General features: G+C 59.3%; 1 protein-coding gene across 1 annotated transcript; it reads right to left on the reverse strand.

Annotated features, from left to right (window-relative positions):
- Positions 1-630: 630 nt before the first annotated feature.
- Positions 631-18,174, reverse strand: MFSD4A (major facilitator superfamily domain containing 4A). The gene is made up of 10 exons (XM_040085869.1): positions 17,926-18,174; positions 12,347-12,545; positions 11,694-11,933; positions 7,476-7,644; positions 5,887-6,002; positions 5,316-5,489; positions 3,852-3,999; positions 3,181-3,251; positions 2,881-3,001; positions 631-1,901 (listed from the first exon to the last, which is right to left on the reverse strand). The coding sequence occupies exons 1-10, from the start codon at positions 18,156-18,158 to the stop codon at positions 1,837-1,839; spliced, it is 1,536 nt and encodes a 511-aa protein (XP_039941803.1). The 5' UTR covers positions 18,159-18,174; the 3' UTR covers positions 631-1,836.
- Positions 18,175-22,629: the final 4,455 nt, after the last annotated feature.

The raw sequence follows: 22,629 nt of genomic DNA on the forward strand, positions 1-22,629 counted from the left end.
ATGGCTTCTGCGGTGCGCGGGGGTTTTATTCCCCGTGGTTTTATTCCCCGTGGTTTATTCCGGCCAGGTCCGGGAGAGGAACGGGGGCGTCCCCTGGAGCTCCAAAGGGAGCTGCTCCGGGGTTGGAATCAAATCCCAGCAGGGCTTTGGGGTGGCAGGATCTTAAAATCCTTCTCATTCCGTCTCCCCCTGTCCCAGGGTGCTCCAGCCGGCTCTGGAATTAGGTTTGGTTTCCGTGTAGGATCACAGAATAGATTCCAGCTGTGGGATTTGAGGCAGGAGGGGGTCCCTGAAGTCCAGGGATGAGCTAAACCCAGAATTCAGCTCCTTTGACCAGATCCAAACTCACTTTGAGGGAGGAAAATGGCAATCCAGCAACGCCAGGCTCTTTTCTACAGGAGTTTGTGGGGATGTTTTATGGCAGGGAAGAGCTGCTGATTGGAAAAACGGAAATTTCCCAGAGAATCCGTGGCTGCCCCATCCCTGGAAGTGTCCAAGGCCAGGCTGGAGAAACCTGGGACAGCGGGAAGTGTTTAAGGTCCTCCCCTCCCAAACCATTCCACAGTTCTTCAAATGCCAAAACCATTTAAATTAAACTAAAAAAAAAAAAAACCAAAAAAAACACCAACAAAAACAACAACAACAAAAACTAAAAAGAAACGAAAAAAAAACTGAAAAAAAATTTTTAAAACTGCAAAACGGCGGTGCTCTGAGCGAGTCCGGTGCACGAGCAATTAGCAATCAATCACCTTTAATTAAACACTGCTCTATATACACACGTACATATGTACATCACATACAGCAGTTCAAGCGAGGAGTTGCATCCGCAGCCGCTCCCGGCAGGAGGAGCTGGATGGAGCTTGGACATTCCTGAAAAATCCAGTCCTTTGCTGCCGCCTGCGCCAGGCCATGCGTGCGCTGGGGGAGTACCTTACACAAGGCACCTGGAGGAGGAGATTGCACAGGTCAAGCAGCTGGAGCCTGGCTCACCAAAATAAAATTTAAAATTAAAAAAAAAAAAATCCCATCTCTCGGAGCTTGGGAATAAAACCGACCTTAAAAAAAAAAAACAACCAAACACTGCAGCTGGAGCAGCTGGAGGAGTGGCTTAAAGCAAAACGAACCAGCACAGCTCATTCTTGATTTAAAAAAAAAAACAAAAGAAACACTCCCCTCTCAAAAATAAAAAAAAAAAAAGCAAATGATTAATTAAAATCATTTTAAAGGCCTGAGCATGCTGAGTAAGACACTGTTTAGAGAGTGTGGAATATACAGGAGTTCAGTGTGCAAAAATCGAGACCTGTGTGCACCTGGAGGGGCTCTGCCGCTGAGGAGCTGTCCCCCTTTGGAAGGATGGAGGGAGCTGACACCGGCTCGAGGCCCCGCTGCACAAAAAGGAATTAAAACCCACGATTGTGCCGGAAATTCGAGGGGCTCCTGTGCGCCGCAGGCCAGAAATAAAAAAAAAAAAATTCAAAATCTCTTCGATGCGGTGACCAAGCCAGGAGACATTCAGTCTTGGATGAAGAGCAGAGAGCAGCTTTTCCTTCCCACCCTCTGTCCTGAGCAGGTAAAAAAACCCCAAAGTTCATTTGCAGGAGGAATTGCAGTGCAAACCTCGCTGCTTTTAGTCCCAGCTCAGGCTGGCGCTCCCGGGCTTTTTTGGCTCAGCTCGGCGTTTCGGGCTCCATTTCCTCGATTCTGCCTTACCCCACCCACTGTGCTTTTTGCTTGCGGAGAACTTGGCGTGATTCAGTTCATTAAATGTGAGATCACCCTTAGGAGGGAGGTTTAATTGGGGCTGGGTTTATTGCTCGTGCCGGGCTGGGCCCTCCCTCAGCGCTGGTACTGCCCCGTGTCCTCGGGCACCGCCGCCTTGGCAGGGGAGGCCTCGTCCAGCTCTGCAAAAGATTCGTTCAATATTGCACCTGAAAGCACGCTTTCATTGAGATTAAAGGGGATGGGAGTGAGGTTTTCCCTTCAGGAGTGCTTTTATTCCGTCACCCCTCACGTCCCCACCTCGTCACCGGGCCTGGGCACCGGGCGCCACGTCCAGGCCTTCCCTGGGCACTTCCAACGTTTAACAACGCTTTCCATGAGGAAATTCCTGCTGCCGTCCCCCCTGAGCCTCCCCTGGCACAGCCTGAGGCCGTTCCCTCTCCTCCTGTCCCTGTGCCCTGGCATGAGATCCCAAATCCCCCCCGGCTGTCCCCTCCTGTCAGGGAGCTGTGCAGAGCCAGGAATTCCCCCTGAGCCTCCTTTTCTCCAGGCTGAGCCCCTTCCCAGCTCCCTCAGGATTCTCCAGCCCCTTCCCAGCTCCCTCAGGATTCTCCAGCCCCTTCCCAGCTCCCTCAGGATTCTCCAGCCCCTTCCCCAGCTCCGTTCCCTTCCCAGTCCCTCAAACTGGGGGTCCAGAACTGGACACAGCCCTCGAGGTGTGACCCCCACAGCCCAAGCCACACCTGGGCACATTTTTTGCCTCTCCCACTCTGCTCCTTTTATATAAAAACAACCAGCAGCTCCAGACTGAGGCGATAACTCAAAAATCCTTTATCAGCGAGGCTTTTCCCAGAGCCGACGGCTGCCCTTGGATGGCAGCGCCGCTCATTCCCTGGATTTGGGCCAGGGAACAGCCCAGGGAAGCTGGTGCTGTCTGTGATTCCTGCTTTTTCCCCTCGCTTCTCCAGCAGAAAAGAAAGCAAACCCTGAGCTGCTGCTGCCAAGGCTTTGTGGGCAAGACAAAGCAGGAAAAGGAGAGAGGAAGCAGCAGTAAAATAAACATTTCCTCGCATTTTGCTGAAATGCTCTGCAGCGAGGCTTGCGCTGCTCTCGCTCCCATCCCAAAGCAGGGCTCAGGGCTCAGGGCTGGGGCTCTCTTACCTGGGGAGGGCTTGGGGAACATCCTGTGGAAAAACACCAGCAGGGCGTAGAAGGTGAAGGCCAAGCATCCAAAGATCATCCCACAGACCAGGAAACTGTAGCTGCCCCGATCATGGATAATCTGCAGCGGGATGGGGAATCCAAAAAGGGATCAGGCATGGCTCAGATTCCTCGTGGATCAACAGGGAGGGCTTTGCTGGCTGAGAACTCCAGGCTCAGGCAGCGCCCAGGAGCAGAACTGAGGTCTTGACTTGTAAATTCCAAATTCATTTGGGGTTTGGCCACCTCCTGGCTACTCACCGAGCCCACCAGCAGCTGCAGCACCATCTCTCCAATGCCAGCTCCCGTCACCAGCACGGTCGTGGCACAGCCTGCAAGGAAACGGGGCAAGGGGTGGTGGCAGCGGAGGTGACACCGCCAGCAGGGCCACCCTGTGCTGCTTTACAGCTTCTCCACGTATCTCACCACACAAAAGTCACAAATAACTCAATGCGTGCTCCCACTTAATGTGGAAAATGCCTCTGCAGACCTGCTGTAGTGCAGAAAGGTGAAAGTTAAGGTAAAAAAAACCCATCTCCTGTCACCTGCCTGCGCTGGCAGAGCTGATGCTGCCTCTTGCTGGAAAGGTTTTTGTTTTTCTCTCACTGCCCTCGAGACAGAGGCTGGCAGAGAGCTCCTGGGGGAGCTGGCCAGGCTCTGGGCTTCCAGCTCAGGTGTCTGGTGATGTTTCCAGAACCATCTCCCTCCAAAGCAGCGTTCCTGTCACTCCCTGAGCTCCCCAAACCGGGAACCAGGGCTGGAGCCCTGCCTGGGATCGTTACTCATCAGCCAAACAGAGAACTTGACGCTTACACAATAAATCTGCCTTCCAAAGCAAACCCTGAACTTCCAGGCCTCCTGAGGGAGGAAGGGACAGAGCCGAAAAAGAGAGGACGGGATCCAAGAAGTCCCCTGGGCGAGGGGCAGCTCACCTTGGTACTGCAGGATGTCCTCGGTGTAGGCCAGCATGCTGGGGAAGGTGCTGCTGAGGAACAGCCCCAGGGACGCCGTGCCCACGAACAGGAAAACCACGCTGGAGGAGAAAATCAGGAGCAGCAGGAAGGTGATGAGGACCCCGACCTGCGAGCAGCACGCCGAAAAATCAGTCAGAAAAACGCCGAGTGCGACAAGCGCCCTAGAGTCTGTTTTTAGCGGGGAATGTTTCTGGGAGAGGAAAGATGTTTGTTTTTTAACAGGAAATAGCCTGGAAGAGAAAGCATGCTGGGAAAAACAAATGGGTGTTTGGGAAAATGAATGGCCAAAGAAAATCCGTCGGGCTTTAAAGAATTTGCTTATTTTCATAATATAATTTGGTCATTAAGTCTCAATTTCATTATGTAGAAACTAAAGGTTTTATCTGAAAATAACATACTTTTAAATACAATGGTACCTTCCACCATATTTACATGCCTTAATCACTGATAATTCTTTATTCTGCTGAGTAAGACTGAAGTCACTCTCAATAATTACAGAACTAACTCTCAGTAAGAGAAAGAATTCCCCCTGCTCAGAAAGCAGCCGCAGCATAAAAGCCAAAGAGGCAGCTGCATTTAAATCAGCTTTCCCTCTCCCCTGCCCTGTAGGAAAACAACCAAAATCTCCGGGAGATGCCCGAGTGATCCAGGGCAGAGTCAGCAGAGGGAGCTCCGATATTCCCGCTGGTTTTGTTTTAATTGGGCCGGCCCTGACTGCGGCCCTGTGCAAGTGCCCAGGAGAAATTTGGGTCCTAAAGAAGCCCGAAATCGAGCTGGAATTTGTTACGACGATGCTGCAATGATTCCAGGAGCTGCCGGATCCTACAGCCAGGTGGGTTTTTATCCCAAAATCTTCCCCCCACCCTGTCAGATGCGTGTAATGTGTTACGTGACCAAAATACAGCCTCCAAAATCACTTCTGGTTCAAATAAATTGGCAGTGAACTGCCTGCCTCGTGCTTTTCTTCTTTGTAAGAAGCGGGATTGGGATCCTCCCCTCCCTGTTCCCTGCCATGTCCTTACACACATCTTCCTCACGCATCCCAAAAGGATCCCTGCCCCTTTCCCAAGGGGTTTTATTAATTTCAGCAGCCTTTGCCAGCTCGGCCGTGGCCTAAGCAGAGGATTTACAGCCTGATCTGCCTTCCCTTTCCCACGGCTGCCCCAGGAATTCATTTCCCCGTGGATGAAGGGGTGACTGTGAGGGAAATAAAATGGGCACATTTTAGTGCCAGCTCTCCTGGTGCTCTCCCAGCAGATCCACCGAGGAGCAGGCTCAGGACACCTGGGCCATCAGCTCCTAAATCCTGGCTCCCTGGAGGGCACCTTGTCCTCTGTACCTGTGCAAACCGCCCCTCCCCGGGCTCTGCAGCTCCAAACCCATCCGCCAAGAGGGATTGAACGGGATTAACCCCGGCCTCACCACGTTGATGAAGACCATGGTGGCTGGCTTCATCCTGTAGGACACGGGGATGGAGATGAGCCTGCCCAGGGTGATGAAGCCCCAGAAGAGGCTGGGCAGGTACCCGGCCACCTTGTGCACCACGGCCAGCGGCTCCTCCACGGCGTAGCTGTACACGAAGCCTGAGTACTCTCCCTGCAGGAAAAACCCGTCCTGTCACATCCCCGCGGGGACCTGGGGCTCCTCTGCGCCTCGGGCGCTGCCGGTGGAGAGCCCACCCGCGGTGGAACCCGTTCCCGAGGGTTTGCAGATCCACCGGCAGCGGCACGGGCGGTTAATCTGTCCTAAAAGGGTGAAGCTCCGCAGCTCCCCCAGGGAAAAGCCCAGCCTGCGGAGATCCTCCCTCCCCTCCTGCAGCTCCACACTCTCCCAACATCACACTTAGAGCTCGGGGCTGGTTACCCTTGGAGATGGAGAGCTCGGGACACTCCCATACCTGTGTAACCCCTCTCACTATAAACCCCTGAGCCCCCGGGGGTGTCACGGGGCTTTGGAAGGAAAAAATTCCAGAGCTTTGGGCAACGGAACTCACCATGATCCCGTCAGTCATGAAGAGAACCAGAGCCCCGGCGACGTGCACGGCGAAGTAGGTGAAGGAAGCCCCTCGGAAGTTTTTGCTTTGGCAGCAGCTGAACAAATCCTCGTGACCTGGTGGAGAACAATGCAAAGCAAACTCGACCAGAACGTCCCCCTGGGGCTGGGAGGCCGCCAGCCCTCAGTGGGGTTCGGTTTGTGCACAGCTGCAGGACAGACCCGAGCAGGACCCTGAACGTGGGGCACTGCTGGCCTGGGGGGCTCCACCTCACCTGTACCTTGCTCTGAGCTTCCAGAAGGAAACGGGAATGGATACGGGATGTGCCCACAGCCTGGGATCCTGCATCTTTGGGATACTGCTGCCCACACCCCAAAATCCTGGCTCTCCACACCCCAAAATCCAGGAACTCCACACCCCAAAATCCAGGAACTCCACACCCCAAAATCCTGGCTCTCCACACCTCAAAATCCTGGCTCTCCACACCTCAAAATCCTGGATCTCCACACCCCAAAATCCTGGCTCTCCACACCCCAAAATCCTGGCTCTCCACACCTCAAAATCCTGGCTCTCCACACCCCCAAATCCTGGCTCTCCACACCCCAAAATCCTGGAACTCCACACCCCAAAATCCTGCGCTCTCCTGCCACTTCTCTTCCTGCAGCTGTTCCTGCTCCGCTTCCCATTTCAGGGCTCCACGCTTCTGGCCCCGCTCTCCCAGGCAGTGAAAACTCGACCACGGCACCGATGGCCGGAATCCCTCATCCCTGGAGCCGCCCCCTGCCCAGGAGAGCTCCCAGCCCTGGGATAACGGAGATTGCAGCCAACGAGGCGCCTTCGGGAAAGGGGGGACACACACAGAGCTCGGCATCGCCCTGAGCCTTCGTGCCAGCACCTCCCCACATCTCAGCTCCCCCTCACCTTCGAGAATTCCCTGAAATTCCCTTTTGTTGCCCAGGGGCAAAGCCATCTTTCCAGGAATAACACGGAACCCAGTCCTAAACCTTATTTACATCCGAGATTCACTGTTTACCCAAAGAATCGTCTCTGACACATCTCTCCTGGGTAGGAAAGAACAATGTCACCATTGTCCCCAGGCCAGGGCGCAGCCGTGAGCTCAAGAGCAAACTATTGCTGGATTTCACTTTTCCCCTCAAACAGGGCGGGGGGAACTTATTATTTCTTATTCCTTTTCTATAAAAATCAGCGTCTGCAGCACAGTGACTGCTTTTAAATGGAATTTTCAGTAAGAAATGTGACCCGAAACCGGGGGGGGAATGAAGGGGCACAACTGCCACGTGTCCCTGAAGGGTTGGGGCCTGGGGTTGGCTTTAGGATGGCTCGGAGGGACATGGAATGGAGAAACACAGCCTGGAGACCTCATTGGGATTGGGATACCAATCCCTGCTCAAGAGTCCACCTGATTTGAGGGCAGCCGGGCACCAGATGGGTTGTTTGGGTATTCCTGGATTAGATCCCTTCGCAACGTTCCCTCCTCGGACGGCAGCGCTGGATCTCCCATTACACCCACGCGCCCAAATACAGATTTTTCTCCCCCAGAATCCGCAGGCGAGGTGTGTGCAGCTCACCTGCAGCCGTGTGGGGTCTCTGGGCAGCGGTGGGGAGCTCGTCCTTGTCCCCGGGCCGTGTCTCCAGGGCCAGCTCGTCGGCTGACAGCAGCGGGTGGCTGCTGCCGTTGAAGCACGGCACCATCCGCTCCTTGTAGAGCAGGAAGAACACGGCGATGGGCACCGGCAGCTGGGGAGGGCGCAGAGGGGTGGGTGAGCACCTGGACATCCCAAAAACGCAGCCCAGCTCCCCCAGCAGCAGCAATTTGAGGTGCCGGGGGCCAGATTCCGCAGGGGAGGTGCCCGCAGGGGATTCCGAGAGCAAGGAGAGATGGGGATGGGACAAGGAGAGGGTGAGGGAGGGACGGAGGCTGGGTGGGATGGGAGAGAGGGGAAAAAAGGGGAGGAAAGTGGGAGAAAAGTCTCCTGGGCTGCTGGGGCACCCCAGCCAGTGCCAGGCCCCAGCATTCACCTGGAGATGGGCACAGGGACCCCGAGACAAAGCTCCCAAAGCAAGACAAACCACGCTGGTCCTGCAAACCCCAAACGTTCCCGTGTCACCCCCGGGCTGCTCCTGCCCGAGGAACGAGCCCTGGGAGCGGAGCAGTTGGAGCCGCGGACGGAATCCTGCGGGAGGGGAGAGGGAGCTGCTCCCAGCCCCGTCCCCAGCCATTAGCAGGGGTTGCTCAGCGCCTCCTGAGAGAGGAGCCCGCGGTTCCCAGGCCAACAGGGAGCAGTGACCGCAGCTCCAGCAGCCCCTTGGCACGGCCCGGGCGCAGCAGAGAGGGTCCAGCCCGGCTCTGCGCTCCTCTGGGCGCCCAGGGCTGCTCCAGCGCTCCAGGATCCCACCACAATCCCCGCAGCGCCCCCGGATCCATGGGGCAGCAGGGCGATCCCGTGGGACGAGCCCGCTCCCAGCACACACCCACGACTCCGTGGTGCCTCCACGTCCACAGGGAATCGAGATTTTTTTTTTTTCTTTGCCCTGGTGAGGAAGCAGAGGGAAGCGAGCAGAAGCCCTCCCGTCTCCTCCCAGCGGTGTTTACACTGCGACCAGCTCGGGGAGAAAGCCAGGAAATCCTAAGTGACAGCTCATTCCCTTGTTTTCTACATGTCTGGGAGCAAGTGTGAGCTCCAGCTCCAAATTTCCTGCCTTTTGTTGGCTCGTGGCATGATTTAAATGTATGGAGAACTGCCCCCCCACCTCACACCCCGCCCCTCGCGCCTGAATTCGTTTATGAGGCTTGCATTGTTCTGGGAACAATGGGAATAGGAACAGTGAGTTCGGTCCCATGGAAGAAAAACGCATTTGCTTGATAGTTCTGATCCTTCCGGAGGTCAGGACCAGATTTCATTCTACTGAATTGCAGATTTAGCAAAAATATTCCCCCACAGAGGGCCTGGCTGTGCAGATAACGGCCCTGGGCACTCCCAGCCTCGAGCAGGACACGGCCCCAGTTTGGGATTCCCGAATTCCCAGTCCCACTGTGGGTCTGTCCCTGAGCCCCAGTTTGGGATTCCCCAGTTCCCAGTCCCACTGTGGGTTATTCCTGAGCCCCAGTTTGGGATTCCCCAATCCCCAGTCCCACTGTGGGTTATTCCTTAAGCCCCAGTTTGGGATTCCCCAGTTCCCAGTCCCACTGTGGGTGCATCCCTCTGCCCCAGTTTGGGATTCCCCAGTTCCCAGTCCCACTGTGGGTTACTCCTGAGCCCCAGTTTGGGATTCCCCAGTTCCCAGTCCCACTGTGGGCGCATCCCTGCTCTCCACACCCTCACCTTTAAATCCAGCAGCTCCTTTTTGCTTTAAACCAGGCTGGGCTGACATTTTCAGGCTGTCCCACCCCCGCTGGATCCCCCGTCCCATCCCTCCAGCCACGTTTAGGTGCCACAACCACTTTCTCCCAGAATTCCTTCCCAGGATATTTTTTTTTCTGTTTTGGGGTGGGGTTTTTTTGGCAAGAAGATTTTCTTTTCCCGGGGTAAAAAGGTTCCCCAGAGCATCCCCCACCAGGAGCCAAGGGCGGAGCAGAGCCCGCAGTTCCCTGCACCCAACGCTCCAGCGCCACTTCCCAAATTCCCAGAGCTGCTCCCTCCCTCCCCTGGCGGCTTTCATCCACCTCAAGCACTCAACGAGCTGCTGCATCCCCCAGCTCAGCCTGGGGATATTCCAGCTCCTTCCTTCCCTGCCGCTGCTATTTCGGTCCATTCCCCCCAGGAATCCGGGATTATTCCCTGCCATTGTGTCCCAGGCTCCTTCAGAGCACAATGGAGCGTCCCACAGCTCCCCTGGGAAAGCACCTTCCGGACAAACACACCCCTCTCCCTGAACATTCCCTGACTTTTCAGCCCCTTGCAACGGGCTGAGTGATGAAATTTCCGTTCTGTGGGAGAACTGAATTTTAAAATATGGGGGGGGGGTGTTGTTCCAAAATCGGGATGAAAAGGCAAAAAAAAAAAAAAAATTTTCTCCTGGAGTGAAAGATTTTGGCAGGGAGCGATCCAAGCGCTTTGTTTTGATTATGCTGAGCTGCCTCATTTTCCCAAAGCAAACCCATTTTTGCTTCAAAAACCTCGGCACAACTCCGCTGTCAGCTCCGCACGGAGCGCTTGTGCCAGAGTCAGATTGAGACATTTCCACTCTAAACAAAAGCAAGAGCTCGAAATGAATCATTTCAGCTCGTGCCTTGTCAGAATCCATACAGAAACCGGGATGGAAATGTGGGATTTGGCCGTTTTATAACCGAGCTGCTGCTCCTGGTTTCCATTCCTGTTGTTAACTCTTTTCATCCCCGTCCCTGGAGGTTTAAAAAACCCCTTCCCATCATCTTCCTCTGCTGTTTCCACCGGGAAAAGGGTCAGCAGCTTGGAGCTGAGCTGCTCCCAGCATCTCCAGCGGGTTGGGATGGTTTAAACGCGGAATTAAACCAATTCCCTCCGTGAGGATTTGGGAAAGGCAATCACGGCTTGGCTCGGGAGCTGAGCACATCCAGCTCCCCGCTCTGTGTTTGTTATTTAACCCTTATCCCAAAACCTGTCCGTGTCCCAGCCTCCCTTCCCTGGGAATTCTGTATTCCACCCACCCGCCCGTGCACGCAGCACTCGAGCACAAACCCAGCTCAAACCCGCAGCCCGTGGCGCCGTCCTACCCCAAAAACACCCACAGGACCCTGCTGGGGACGGGGAGGGGTCTGGAGGTTCCCACGGGTGCTCCCGAAATCCCGCACGCCGTCGGGTTCAGAGCAGGAGTTGGGCTCTGCTTCCAGACTAAATGGGTTCGCTCAGGATCCGCCGGCTCTGGGGTAATTAAGAGCACATCTCCCATGGCACAGACAGAGCTGCAGGTAATTAAAGCTGCCTCGGCCTTTTCTGGGTAACTCTGCCCGGAAACTCATCCCAGCTCCTCCCGCAGGGAGCCGGGAGGGCCTGGGAGCCCCTGGATAGGGGAAAATGGGAATGTTTTAAGGATTTAATCAATGGGGAGAGCCCAAGGGAAGGAAGCGCAGCTCCCCACGGGACGGGAGAGGGGCGGTGTGCACGTCCTGGGGCTCTGGGAGCTGAATTCCAGAGGGAAGGAAAGGAGCTGCCAGGCAGCATCCCCCGTTTTACTGCAGGAGCCCCTCAGGTGGGAAAAAGGGGCACCAGATCGCTCATCTCCCCCTCGAAGGAGGGACTTTTACACCTGCTGTGAGCTCCGGGGAAAAGAACGAAGAGAGAGAGGCCCTGATCGCTCCTGTCCCATCATGGGGTTCACTGACGGGCGCTTTCCTGGGAATATCCCTGCAAATCCCCTCCTGCCGGGCCAGCCCTGCGCCACCAGCTCCTCCCCAGCCGAGCATGAGGGGAAAACTCTGGATCTGAGAGGAGTTTGCTGCTCCAGCTCCTGCCTGGGAGGAGGTGGAGGTACCAGAGAGCTCAGACAAATCCCAGAATCGATCCCAGCACATCCAGAGGTGAAATACGCTGGATGAAAACGGGATTTGGCAACAAATGATCCTTTCCTCTGTGCGCCTTCCATCACCAGGAACACTGGAAAATCCTGCAAACCCTGCCTGGGAGGAGCTGGAGGTACCAGAGAGCTCAGGCAAATCCCAGAATCAATCCCAGCACATCCAGAGGTGAGATACCCCGATGATAAACAGGATTTAGCAACAGATGATCCTTTCCTCTGCGCTCCCCCCGTCCCCAGGAACCCCAGGAACCCCCCCAGACGCAGGGAGCAGGAACATTCCCCGCGCTTACGTTGATGAGGGCCATGATCCAGAAGGCGTAGGACACCCGTGTCACCACCATGCCCTTCATGGGCAGCTCGTAGCGGGACAGGTTGCCGGGGTGGTGCGGCAGCAGGGACTTGCGGATGTGCGGGAGGTTGCTGGAGGCGTTGGCCGTGCCGTTGGACAGGATGCAGTTGGTGTCCGACAGGAAGGGGTCGGCGATCAGGGGGCTCAGCAGGGCCCCGAAGCCCACGAAGAAGTGCAGGGCCTGCAAGAGGTGGCGCAGGGTGGAGAAGGGAGGGTGGCAGAGCACCCAGCTGCTGCTCCTCCTCCGGGGAATCACAGAATTAATTAGGCTGGAAAGGGTTTTTGAGGTTGTCACAGTCCAAAGTGTGACCTGGCACTACTTTGTCACCAGATCTGGGTGTCACTTTCCTCAGACACCTCCAGGAACGGTGCTTCCACCATCCCAGTGTCCAACCAACCTTTCTGGGAAGGAATTCCTCCCAAATTCCATCCTAAACCTGCCCAGGGCAGTGAGGACCCCACAGTGCCACAGCCAGGCTTTCCTCAGACACCTCCAGGAACGGTGATGCCACCATCCCAACCCTTTCTGGGAAGGAATTCCTCCCAAACCCGCTCCTGATCGTGCCCGGGGGGCTGCGAGGGCCCCGCTCTCACCTGCAGGAAGATGGCAGAGTCCTTCTGGTAGATCTTGACCAGCTGCATGTTGGAGATGGTGTCGATGCAGCCCATGGCCAGCCCGGCCACGGCCATGACCACGGCCAGCACCACCACGTTGTGGCACAGCGGGATGATGGCGAACACCAGGGAGATGGCCAGCGACGAGGCGAACAGGGCCAGCAGGGACTGCGCCAGCCTGGGGCGGGGAGAGGAGGGACAGGATCCGTGTCACCGGCAGGGCAGCAGCAGCCGCCCACTCCTCCTGCTCCCAGCCACCCACACCTCCTGCTCCCAGCCACCCACTCCTCCTGCTCCCAGCCACCCACTCCTCCTGCTCCCAGCCACCCACACCTCCTGCTCCCAGCCATCCACTCCTCCTGCTCCCAGCCACCCACACCTCCTGCTCCCAGCCACCAGCCATCCACTCCTCCTGCTCCCAGCCACCCTCTCCTCCTGCTCCCAGCCACCCACACCTCCTGCTCCCAGCCATCCACTCCTCCTGCTCCCAGCCACCCACTCCTCCTGCTCCCAGCCACCAGCCACCCACTCCTCCTGCTCCCAGCCACCCACTCCTCCTGCTCCCAGCCCGGGAACTGTGGCTCCAGCTCCAGTGGCTCCAGTTTTTTTTCTGGTGAGAGGAGGGAGACGCTCCGCAGCCCGGTGTGCAGCCAGCCCTGCAGGGTGACGCCTCCGAGAGGCAGATTTTCCACCCAGCTCGGGAGGAGAAGGGCAGCCACCCCTCCAAAGCCCTATTCGAGGCAAAATAGCGGCCTGTCCCTTCTCTGGGGGCACGGAAAGGAACGTGGGGCTCTGCAGGCGAGGCCACGTCCTGATTTAGGGCAGCTCTGGGGCGCTCCTCCTGCAGGGCTGGCTCACAGCAGAGCTGGTGGCCGTCCCAGAGCCGCCTGGATGTGCTGAGCTGCTCCCAGGGAGCGCAGGGAAGCGCTAATCGGGGGATGTGGGTCTGAGCAGCCCCCCAAACCCTGCTCCACACCCACAGCCAGGCTGGAGAAGGCGCTGAGGAGGAGGAGGAGGAGGAGGGTGGAGAAAGCTCAGCTGCCAGCCCTCCCGTCCTGCCAGGACAGCCTGGCCATGTCCTTGGCACTGGTTCTGGCCTTGTCACTGTCCCTGGACCGTGTCACTGCCCTGTCACTGGCCCTGGACCGTGTCACTGCCCTGTCACTGGCCCTGGACCGTGTCACTGCCCTGTCACTGGCCCTGGACCATGTCACAGCCCTGTCACTGGCCCTGGACCGTGTCACTGCCCTGTCACTGGCCCTGGACCATGTCACAGCCCTGTCACTGGCCCTGGACCGTGTCACAGCCCTGTCACAGCCCTGCCACTGTCCTGTCACTGTCCTATCACTGGCCCTGTCACCTCCCCTGCACCTCTCCTGCATCTCCTGCAGGGATTGTTCTTCTGGCCGTGCCGGAGCCTCCCAGCGCCCGGCCCAGCCCAGGGCAGGAGCGAACGGTGTTTTGCAAAGCTCTGACTGCTGATGGTCCTCTGACAGCAGAGCCGTGGGATTTCCGGGGGAGGGCAGGAGGGAGGGAGGGAGCCGGGCGAGATGTGCACAGTCACGGCAGCCAGAGCGCCTGGCAAATGAGAGAGGAGCGGCTCCGAGCCCGGAGAGCCGGGGCTGCTCCCTCCAGGGCTCGGAGCAGCAGCCAGCGAGGCAGAGGCACCGGCTGCTGGATGCCAGGCCGGGAGCGATGGGAAAACCTCGCGGGGCATTCCCAAAACGCCCCCTCTGCGGATCCCCCCCGCCCCGCTGCGGAGAGGGTCCAGCACCAGAGCCAAACACGGATTCGGGCGTTTGTCACATCCTTAACGAGCGTTAAAAATGTCACCGCGGGTGACAATTCCAGCCTCCAGATGGGGGTCCATGACGCGATTGTACCCCCTGCGAGCGCCACGGGCCCGGGGTGGCACCCGGCCCTGGCATCAGCGGGCACCGAGGAACCGCTGCTGCCGGTGCCAGGACCCCGGGCGGGGCCGGGGGGGCTCCGCTCAGCCCCCAGGGAGGCGCTGAACGATTTCCTGAGAGCAAAACCCTCGGGAAGAGCCCGAAATGAGGCGCCCCGAGAATTCAGCGCGTCCTGGTGGGCGCCAAACCCTTCCAAAGGGCTGGAAGAGCGGCCCCGGTGGCACAGCCGTGTGTGCCCGGCGCAGCTCTGGCACAGCCCGGGGCAGGCTGCGCTCCAGCAGGGTGTGAAACGACTCTCGCAATGCCCCAAATTTCATTCCGGGAGCACCCGGGGCACCTCCTGCAGCTGCCCGTGAGGGGCTGGGGCTGATCTCCACGGGATCGGGATGGGCAATTCCAGAGGCAGCCCCGCATCCCCAGCCAGCAAAGCTTCCCCCCTCCCGCCCCCGCGGATTTGGGAACTCCCCTCTCGGTGTTCCCTTTGCCGCAGGATCTCTTCAGCTCCCAGCGATGGATTTTTTTTAAATTTATTTATTTTTTTCCCCACCTCAGGGAGCGTTTTCCAAACCCCTCGCATCGAGGAGAGGAATGATAATCAGGCCGAGTCAGACTTGCAAAACTGCTCATTACCAACCCAGAGGCCCGAGGGGACAAGGTGGGGGCGTGCGGGAGGTGAGGATGGTCCCGCAGCGAGCTTTGTGTCCCCGAGAAAATCACCTCTGAGCAACAAAAGGCGGCGGTGACCCCTGGAGCGTCCTGAGAGCTCCAGAAACCTCCGGGAGATGGGAATGAGGGGACAGGGACAGAGCGGGGCCGTCCCTGACACGCACAGGGGCGGTGAAAGGAGAATTTAAAAGGGTCCCATGCCCTCAGCCCTGCGGGAATGGGGCGGTCACGCCGAGAGGAGCCTGCCCGGGGCTCCAGCACAGCTCCAGTTTCCCCAGTGCCCTCCTCATCCCTGCCCAGGGCAGCCCCAAAGCCCGGGAGCAAAAGCAAAGTTTCAAAAAGACACAAAAATGCCGTTTCTGAATTAAAAAATAATAATAATAATAATAAAAATCCCAGCCCCAATCTGGGGCACTCTGGTGGTTCTGTCACCGGCGTGAGCAGGACTTTAACCTCGCGATTCCAGCCTGAAATGGAACAAAATGGGGAAGGAAATGGAAATGCAGGTGCACAGAGATCCCCACGGGAGCCGGCAGCGCCAGGGGTGGGAATTTCCCCGAAATTTCAGCTCCCCCTCGAGTGTCTGAGCCCAGGCTGGTGCTCCAGCTCTCCCACACCCCATCGGGGGCTCCTGGGAATCTCCCCCCGGTGATCCCGGGCACGAGCAGCCCTCAGGGCTCAGCTCCTGCCGGGGCTCCGTGCTCCCGGAGCCCGCAGCAGCACCAGGGACCGGGGAGGGCTCAAAGCCCAACCCCAGGGATGCAGCCCCCAGGAAAAGCTGCATCTCCCGGGGCAGAGACCCCCAGGGAGGAGTCACCGGGGGGCAGCAGCCTGAGGCGAAAGCTGAGAGCTCAAACCCCACATTTCCTGGGGGGCTGCTCCCCCAGCCCTGGCTCTGCACCCCCGAGAAGCTCAGGGAAGGGACCAGCAGCAATCCCAGGACTCCGGGACAGCAGAGTCCTTCCTTCACCTGACAAAATTTGTATTTCCTTGAAATCCCGCACGAGAGGGGATTCTGGAGCTGGGTCACGCTGAAGGGAGAGAGCAGCACTAAAACCCCTCCTGCCAGTGCTCCAGGAGCAGGGAGCAGCACCAGCAGCTTCCCTGGGGACACGAGAGCCTGGGTTTAGGTGCCAATGCCCATTGCTGCCCCAGGCCCCGGCACTGCTGCCCCTCAGGGGTCACCCAGGCCGATTTAATCCGAGGGGAGCAGCAAAGCCTTCATCCCTCAGGCACCAGGAATCACGCTCAGCCCCCAGCCAGGCTCCAGGGGATGCTCCACATGCTTTCCATCTCCGAACTGGAAAAGATGACCTGTCCAGCGCTCCTCCCTGCCTGGCACCGAGGCCCCGAGGGCGGCGTAATTTGATTTATAAATCCTTGACAGGACAGCTCAACCCATCCATCCCTGAAGAAGGGATTGTACCGGAGCTCCTGGAGCCTGAACAATCATTATTCCCACACGTTTGGAGGCTGCACGGCTCTGAGTAACCCCCCCACAGCACTCACAAGCTCCAAATATCCCAAATATTCCCTCCTGCCTGCCTGGCAGGGCCGCCAGTCCCCAGTGGGGTTCACAGGCACTTCACAAATCCCTTCCTCTCCAAAATCCCAAACACATCCTGGTTCACAACCAACACCAAACACTTTGTTTTTTTCCCCCCCAACAAATCTCAGCTGCAGATTTCGAAGTTCGGGAGCCTCCGAGCACAGAAGCCCCGATGTGTTTTGCCTCCCCAGCAGCCGGAGCTTTGGGAGGGAGCTGCCAGCAGGAATTCTGCCTTTCCCTTCCCCGTTCCTCTGAACATATGCGAGGCAGGCCGGGCGCTGGCAGAGGCTCCGCTGCTGACCCAGCCCTGGCAGAGCGAGGTCCCCGCGCTCTGTCCCCAATCCCCTCGCGTCCCCTCCTCCCCGGGGGCCGCGACAGCTCCACATCGCGCGGCGCTGCCCATCCCCAGGCGCTCCGACGCCTTCTCCACCGGCCGGGGCTGCCCTCGGTTCCCCGGGCGTGTAGCAAACACCGAGCGGCCCCGGAGGAGGTTTGGAAAGGATCCGCGGGGAATTCTCGCGTCCCCGCCTCGGCCCCGCGGGCGGTGCGTGGAGCGCACACGCAGCACACGCGGAGCTGACACGTTACATCACCGCCGCGGGGATCGGCGTGGCGACAGCGTAAACAATCAGCTGATCCCCGGAGCTGTCACCAAGCCCCAAATCCAACGCCTCCCCGGCGATCTTGGGGCTTGAGCCAGCGGGGTTTATTTATTCGCACATCCTGGAGGCGAGGCCGGCTGCCGGTCCCCGCTCGGGCGTCTCGAGGTCCCCGCTGACCCCCCCCGAGCCCCTGGCCCCGTGTCCCCCTCCCCTCCTCGGCCACACCACGAGGACCACTCGCATCCCTCCACGTGTTCGCCCCAACTCCCGGAGAACGCGGCGCTGCCCCCATTTCCGACGCCCAGGCTGTTGAAACGCGCTTCCGAAAATATTTTTTTTTTTGGCGATAAACAACCGAGGTTAAGGGAGGAAAAAAAAAAAAAAATAAAATAATAATAAAAAAAAACCCTCGCGGGAAGTTCTGGTTGGAACTTCGCTCTGAGGCTGCGGCTGAGCGGAGCTCCAGGGAGCGGCGGCTCCTCTCCCAGGGGATGGAGCGAGGGAAGCCCCCTCCCCTCCGAGGCCGAGAGGGCTGCGGACCCTCCGCGACGCCCCCCGGGCTGACTTCCACCGGGGAATGTGGCAGCAGCCAGGCTCAGCACCCCAAGCCCCGCTCAGCCCCTTAGCCCCCCTTAGCCCCACAAACCCGGCTCAGCCCAGCTCAACTCCCCAGGCCCGGCTCAGCCCCCCAAGCCCGGCTCAGCCCCCCAAGCCCGGCTCAGCCCCTCAAGGGGCGCCGGGCGCTGCCCACCGCCCAGCCGGGATAAAGGAGGGGGCTCTGCCGGAGCTGAGCCCCCCGAGTGGGGAGCGCTGACTTGGCCAGGCTCTTACGTCCTCTTGAAGACCCCTCCGAGGCAGCTGCCGAGCAGGAGGCAGAACTGCTGCGAGAAGAAGACCCAGGTGATCTGCGAGAGCGAGCTCTGGGTCTGGCAGCGCAGGTCCAGCAGCGTGGGCCCCAGGAAGGCGATGCAGAGGCCGAAGCTGAAGAAGACGCTCCAGTAGGTGAGGGTGGGCTGCAGGTTCCTCCGGAACCGGGCCGACACCCGCTCGTCCCACCACCACATGGTGCGCGGCGCTGGCGGCGGCGCGGGGCGGCCCCGCTGCTGGAGCTCCGGCGCTGAGCCCCGGCCCCGCCGCCGCCCCGCAGCCGTGCCCGGCCCCGCTCCTCCTTTGCGGGATGTGGCTCCGAGCCCGCCCCGCTCCTCCTTTGCGGGATGTGGCTCCGAGCCCGCCGAGCCGGGCGCTGGCTCCGCCTCCGGGGCCGGGCGGAGCGGGGCTCCTCTCCATCCCCGCCGCCCCCGGAGCCGCCCCGCCGGAGCCCGGAGCATCCCTCGGGGGCTGCAAGCAGCATCGTGTGTCCCCCCCTCATCCTCATCATCCTCATCATCCTGATCCTCTTCCCTCCCAGTTCCTCCCCGCGGGGGTCCCATCACCCTCCCAAAACTGGAGCGACCCCTCCGCGCCCCTCCCCGGGCATTGGAGCGCAGCCACAGCGGCTGCTCCCGATGGAAGGGAGCGCGGCCGAGGCAGGAAATCCAGAACCCTCCCCGGGTTTTCCCTTCCCTCCCCGCGGTCCCCCGCGGCCGTGGAAAGGTGCCGCCGTGCCAGACAAACGCAATTAAAGTCGCCCCTTCCCCGGATGAGCAGCACGAGCCGCCTCGGGGCTGGGGGGAGGGCGCGGGTTTTAAAGCCGGAGCGGTTGATGCTTACGCAAAAGGTCTTCTCTGGAGGATGGGTTTATAAATATTTCACCTACTTTAGCTGGGGAAGGCTGGCAATTTTTAGCACACTCTTTCCAGGCGGAGCAGAGCCGGCGGAGCTCGGCCACGGCTCGGGAACTCGCCCATCCTGTGACCCGTGCCTCTGGAATGCCGCTCCGGGGCTGCAGGTGCTCCTTCCCACCTGGCCGCAGCTTAATGTTTAGCCAAGCCCAAGCTGCACCCAAGCCCTCGCTCCCCCGTGCCGTCCTGCCCGCGGAACGCAGCGCACGGAGGGGCTCCGACAGCCGCGGAGGGCTGAGAACCGCGCCGCAAACCCCCCCCCAGACCGTCCCAAACTCGTTCAACCATCAGAGAGCGGCTGCAGCGCCCCGAGGGCCGGGAGCGGTGTCCGTGTCCTGCGTGACTGCCGGGGACCGCCAGGGCCGGGCTCACGGCGGGGAATGACTCAACGGCACGGGCGGAAATCGCGGGGTTTTGTCATCGGGCCACCAAACACGGCCCAAAGCGGCCTGGATGGGTCTGAGCCGCAGGCCGGGGCTGTCCCTGCCAGGCAGAAACTCCATTTGTGACCTCTGCCTCCCTTCCCCGCGCGTGAGCGAGAAAGGAGCGGGAGAACGAAGCTTTTCCATCAAAAACCGCCGGGAAGGGCAGGCAGCAGCCGCCCGGGCGCGTTCCTGTGTCACCTGCCCCAGGTGACCCTGGCTGGGTCTTCTCCAACCCAAACAATTCCGGGATTCTGAGATCTCCCGGCTCCCTTTTTCCACCCATCTCCCCTGGAGCTGATGGAAGAGCGGATGGTGGAAGAGCTGATCCTCATCCCCCACACTCCAGGGGCTCTGCCCCCTCCCAAAAATAAAACCCCGACTGACAAATCTTTGCCTGGGGCGCATTCCTGATCTTTATCTGGAGACAAAGGAGATCCAGGGGGCCGGGAGACCTGAACTCTCTGCTCCATCCCCGTCTCCGAATGGCATCAGCTCCTCGGGGCTCGAATTCCCAGCCCCAAAAAAGGCTCCGCGATGCCCTCCCCACCTCTGCAGCCTCTCTGCGCCGCCCCCGGAGGTGACAAACACCGACCCAAGCCCCAGCCGCGGCCAGGCCGGGTGACCTGGAGGCTCCCAGGGATGCCGCAGTGCCAGCTCCCGGGAATATCGAGCCCTTCCATCGGGGCTGCCACAAACCGTGCGGGATCTGCTTGCAAATAAGGCCCGAGGCGTGGGTGGGTTTAGTCAGCGCAGGAACACACAGATCCCTCCCGCTTCCACAGAAATGCAGCTCCTCTCCCGGGAGGGAGCTCATCAAAATGCGAGCCACGGGGCTCCCGGGAGATGCGAGCCCCGAATTAGCTCCACGAGGAGGCACTTCCAGGCTGTTTTCCAACCTGGGGACAGCGCTGTGCTCGCTGTGAATTAAAACGCCCCCAGCCCTGCACTTGCTGCGGGCTGCAGCGTGAAACCGTGAATGAGGGGAGGGCAGAGCTGCGGCCCTGGAGTCCCTGGAGAGCGCCGGGGCTGCTCCAAAGGGGCCTTTGGGAAACCCCTTCCTTGGGTTTTTTCCACAGCCTCACACGTTCCCGGGGCAGAAAGGAATTTTTTCGGGTGTATAAATTCATCTTTTCAACCAGAGGAGCGATTTTTTTTTTTGTGGTGCCGGGTCCTGCAGAGCTCCAACCCCGATTTGTTGAGCTGTTGGAATCGCCTGTCTCAGCCCAGGCTCAACACCGTGGGGAAATCCAGCTCTAAAAATAAATTTTCTAAGGGTTTCCTTGGGGTGGAACCACCTGAGGCCCCACAGGACAGCGGATTCCTGGAGCTCCTCCAAGGCTTTCCCCGGTGTTTGGGTTGGCGGCTCGGCCAAGGACTTGGTGAAGTTTTCCCTGTCCTCCTTTGGGCAAATTGGGGTTGAGAGACCCCTAAAACCTCAGGAATTACCCCGGCAGCCACATGTGCAGGGTCCAGGAGCTCCGTGCGCATTTGGAGATGGGATCAGCCAAAAAAACCCAAATCCCGGCACCAGCCAAAGCTTGAGCTGACTCTGAACCGCTGAACCTGGCTGAGAAAATCCTGGGAACACAGAGCAAACTCCTGAGCTGAGGGGCTGGGTGACTCCTGGCTGCAGGAAAGATGCAGGGCAGAGGCGGGGAGAGGGAGGTGCTCACCTCGTGTGTGTCAGGGTCAGCAGTTCCCAAACAAGCCGGGTGCTTTTGGGGAGCTTGGCTCCGGTTCTGGGTCAAACACGAGCCCGGAATCTTGGCCGGGCTGTGGCGGAGCTCGCCACACTGGTCTGGAAGGAGGAAGCGCTGCCCTCCTCCATCCCCGCTGGAATAACTCCCACACCCGCTCCCCTGGAGCTGCCACCCCGCTCCTTCCTCCTTCCCGGCCCTAAATCCGTGCCAGGGAGAGCGGCTGGGACGGGACAACCGGGCTGAACCTCCCAAAAACGCGCCAGGGATGAAAGGAGCACCCAAACCATCCCGCCGAGGGCAGCGGGTGTCACAGAGAGACCCCGGAGCCTCCCGAAGGCGCTGCTCGGGATATTTGGGACACCGGGAAGCAGGAGGGGGCCGGGCAGCGTTCCCCGGCTGCGGCGGTGCCAGGCGCAGGCAGGAGGGTGGCACACGGAGGAACTGGTTTGGCAAACACCTCCTGCCTGGGGACGTGACTCTGACTCAGGCTGGGCTGGGCGGGGATGCAGGGAACTGTCCCCTTGCCAGGAATTGTCCCCTTCCCAAATCCGGCATCGCCACTGGCTCGGGTCCCAAAGACCCCAGAGATCCCCCAAATCCTGGGCTGGCTCTCCAGATCCCCAAACCCCAGCCTGGATCTCCAGATCCCCAAAACCCAGCCTGGCTCTCCAGATCCCCAAAACCCAGCCTGGCTCTCCAGATCCCCCAAACCCAGCCTGGCTCTCCAGATCCCCAAAACCCAGCCTGGCTCTCCAGATCCCCAAATCCTGGGCTGGTTCTCCAGATCCCCCAAACCCAGCCTGGCTCTCCAGATCCCCAAAACCCAGCCTGGTTCTCCAGATCCCCAAAACCCAGCCTGGCTCTCCAGATCCCCAAATCCTGGGCTGGCTCTCCAGATCCCCAAAATCCAGCCTGGCTCTCCAGATCCCCAAAATCCAGCCTGGCTCTCCAGATCTCCAAAATCCAGTCTGGTTCTCCAGATCCCCAAAATCCAGCCTGGCTCTCCAGATCCCCAAAATCCAGCCTGGCTCTCCAGATCCCCAAAATCCAGCCTGGCTCTCCAGATCCCCAAAATTCAGCCTGGCTCTCCAGATCCCCAAAACCCAGCCTGGCTCTCCAGATCTCCAAAACCTGGGCTGGCTCTCCAGATCCCCAAATCCTGGGCTGGTTCTCCAGATCCCCCAAAATCCAGCCTGGCTCTCCAGATCTCCAAAACCTGGGCTGGTTCTCCAGGTCCCCAAAATCCAGCCTGGCTCTCCAGATCCCCAAAATCCAGCCTGGTTCTCCAGATCCCCAAATCCAGCCTGGCTCTCCAGATCCCCAAATCCTGGGCTGGCTCTCCAGATCCCCCAAACCCACCCTGGCTTTTCCCACTTCCCCTCAGTGCCGGGATTCTCTCCAGCAATGAGGGGCCGGGCAACAGGAATATCCCAGAGGGGTCCGGAGCGGAATATCCCTGATCCCAGCGGGATTTGGGGATTCTGGCCGCTGGATTTGTGGGAAAAGGTTTCCCTTTCCCCTGCCCCAGCTCTGCCCCGCCAGCCTGGGCTGGGCCCGGCGGCTTTGGCCCTGATTTGCCCGACTGCCTTGTGCCAATATTTATTCAGGCTTTGGGATGCCGGCAGGGGA

This window comes from Hirundo rustica, chromosome 24, assembly GCF_015227805.2.
Source record: "Hirundo rustica isolate bHirRus1 chromosome 24, bHirRus1.pri.v3, whole genome shotgun sequence".
NCBI classification, from domain to species: Eukaryota; Metazoa; Chordata; class Aves; order Passeriformes; family Hirundinidae; genus Hirundo; species Hirundo rustica.

Bases quoted from the DNA above. Each gene is read 5' to 3' on its own strand.
- MFSD4A (XM_040085869.1), bottom strand. From the start codon at position 18,158: ATGTGGTGGTGGGACGAGCGGGTGTCGGCCCGGTTCCGGAGGAACCTG. The intron at 6,003-7,475 runs GTGAGCTGCACA...GTTCTCCACCAG, and splicing joins GAGACCCCACACGGCTGCAG to GTCACGAGGATTTGTTCAGC. The intron at 5,490-5,886 runs GTGAGTTCCGTT...TTTTTCCTGCAG, and splicing joins TCATGACTGACGGGATCATG to GGAGAGTACTCAGGCTTCGT.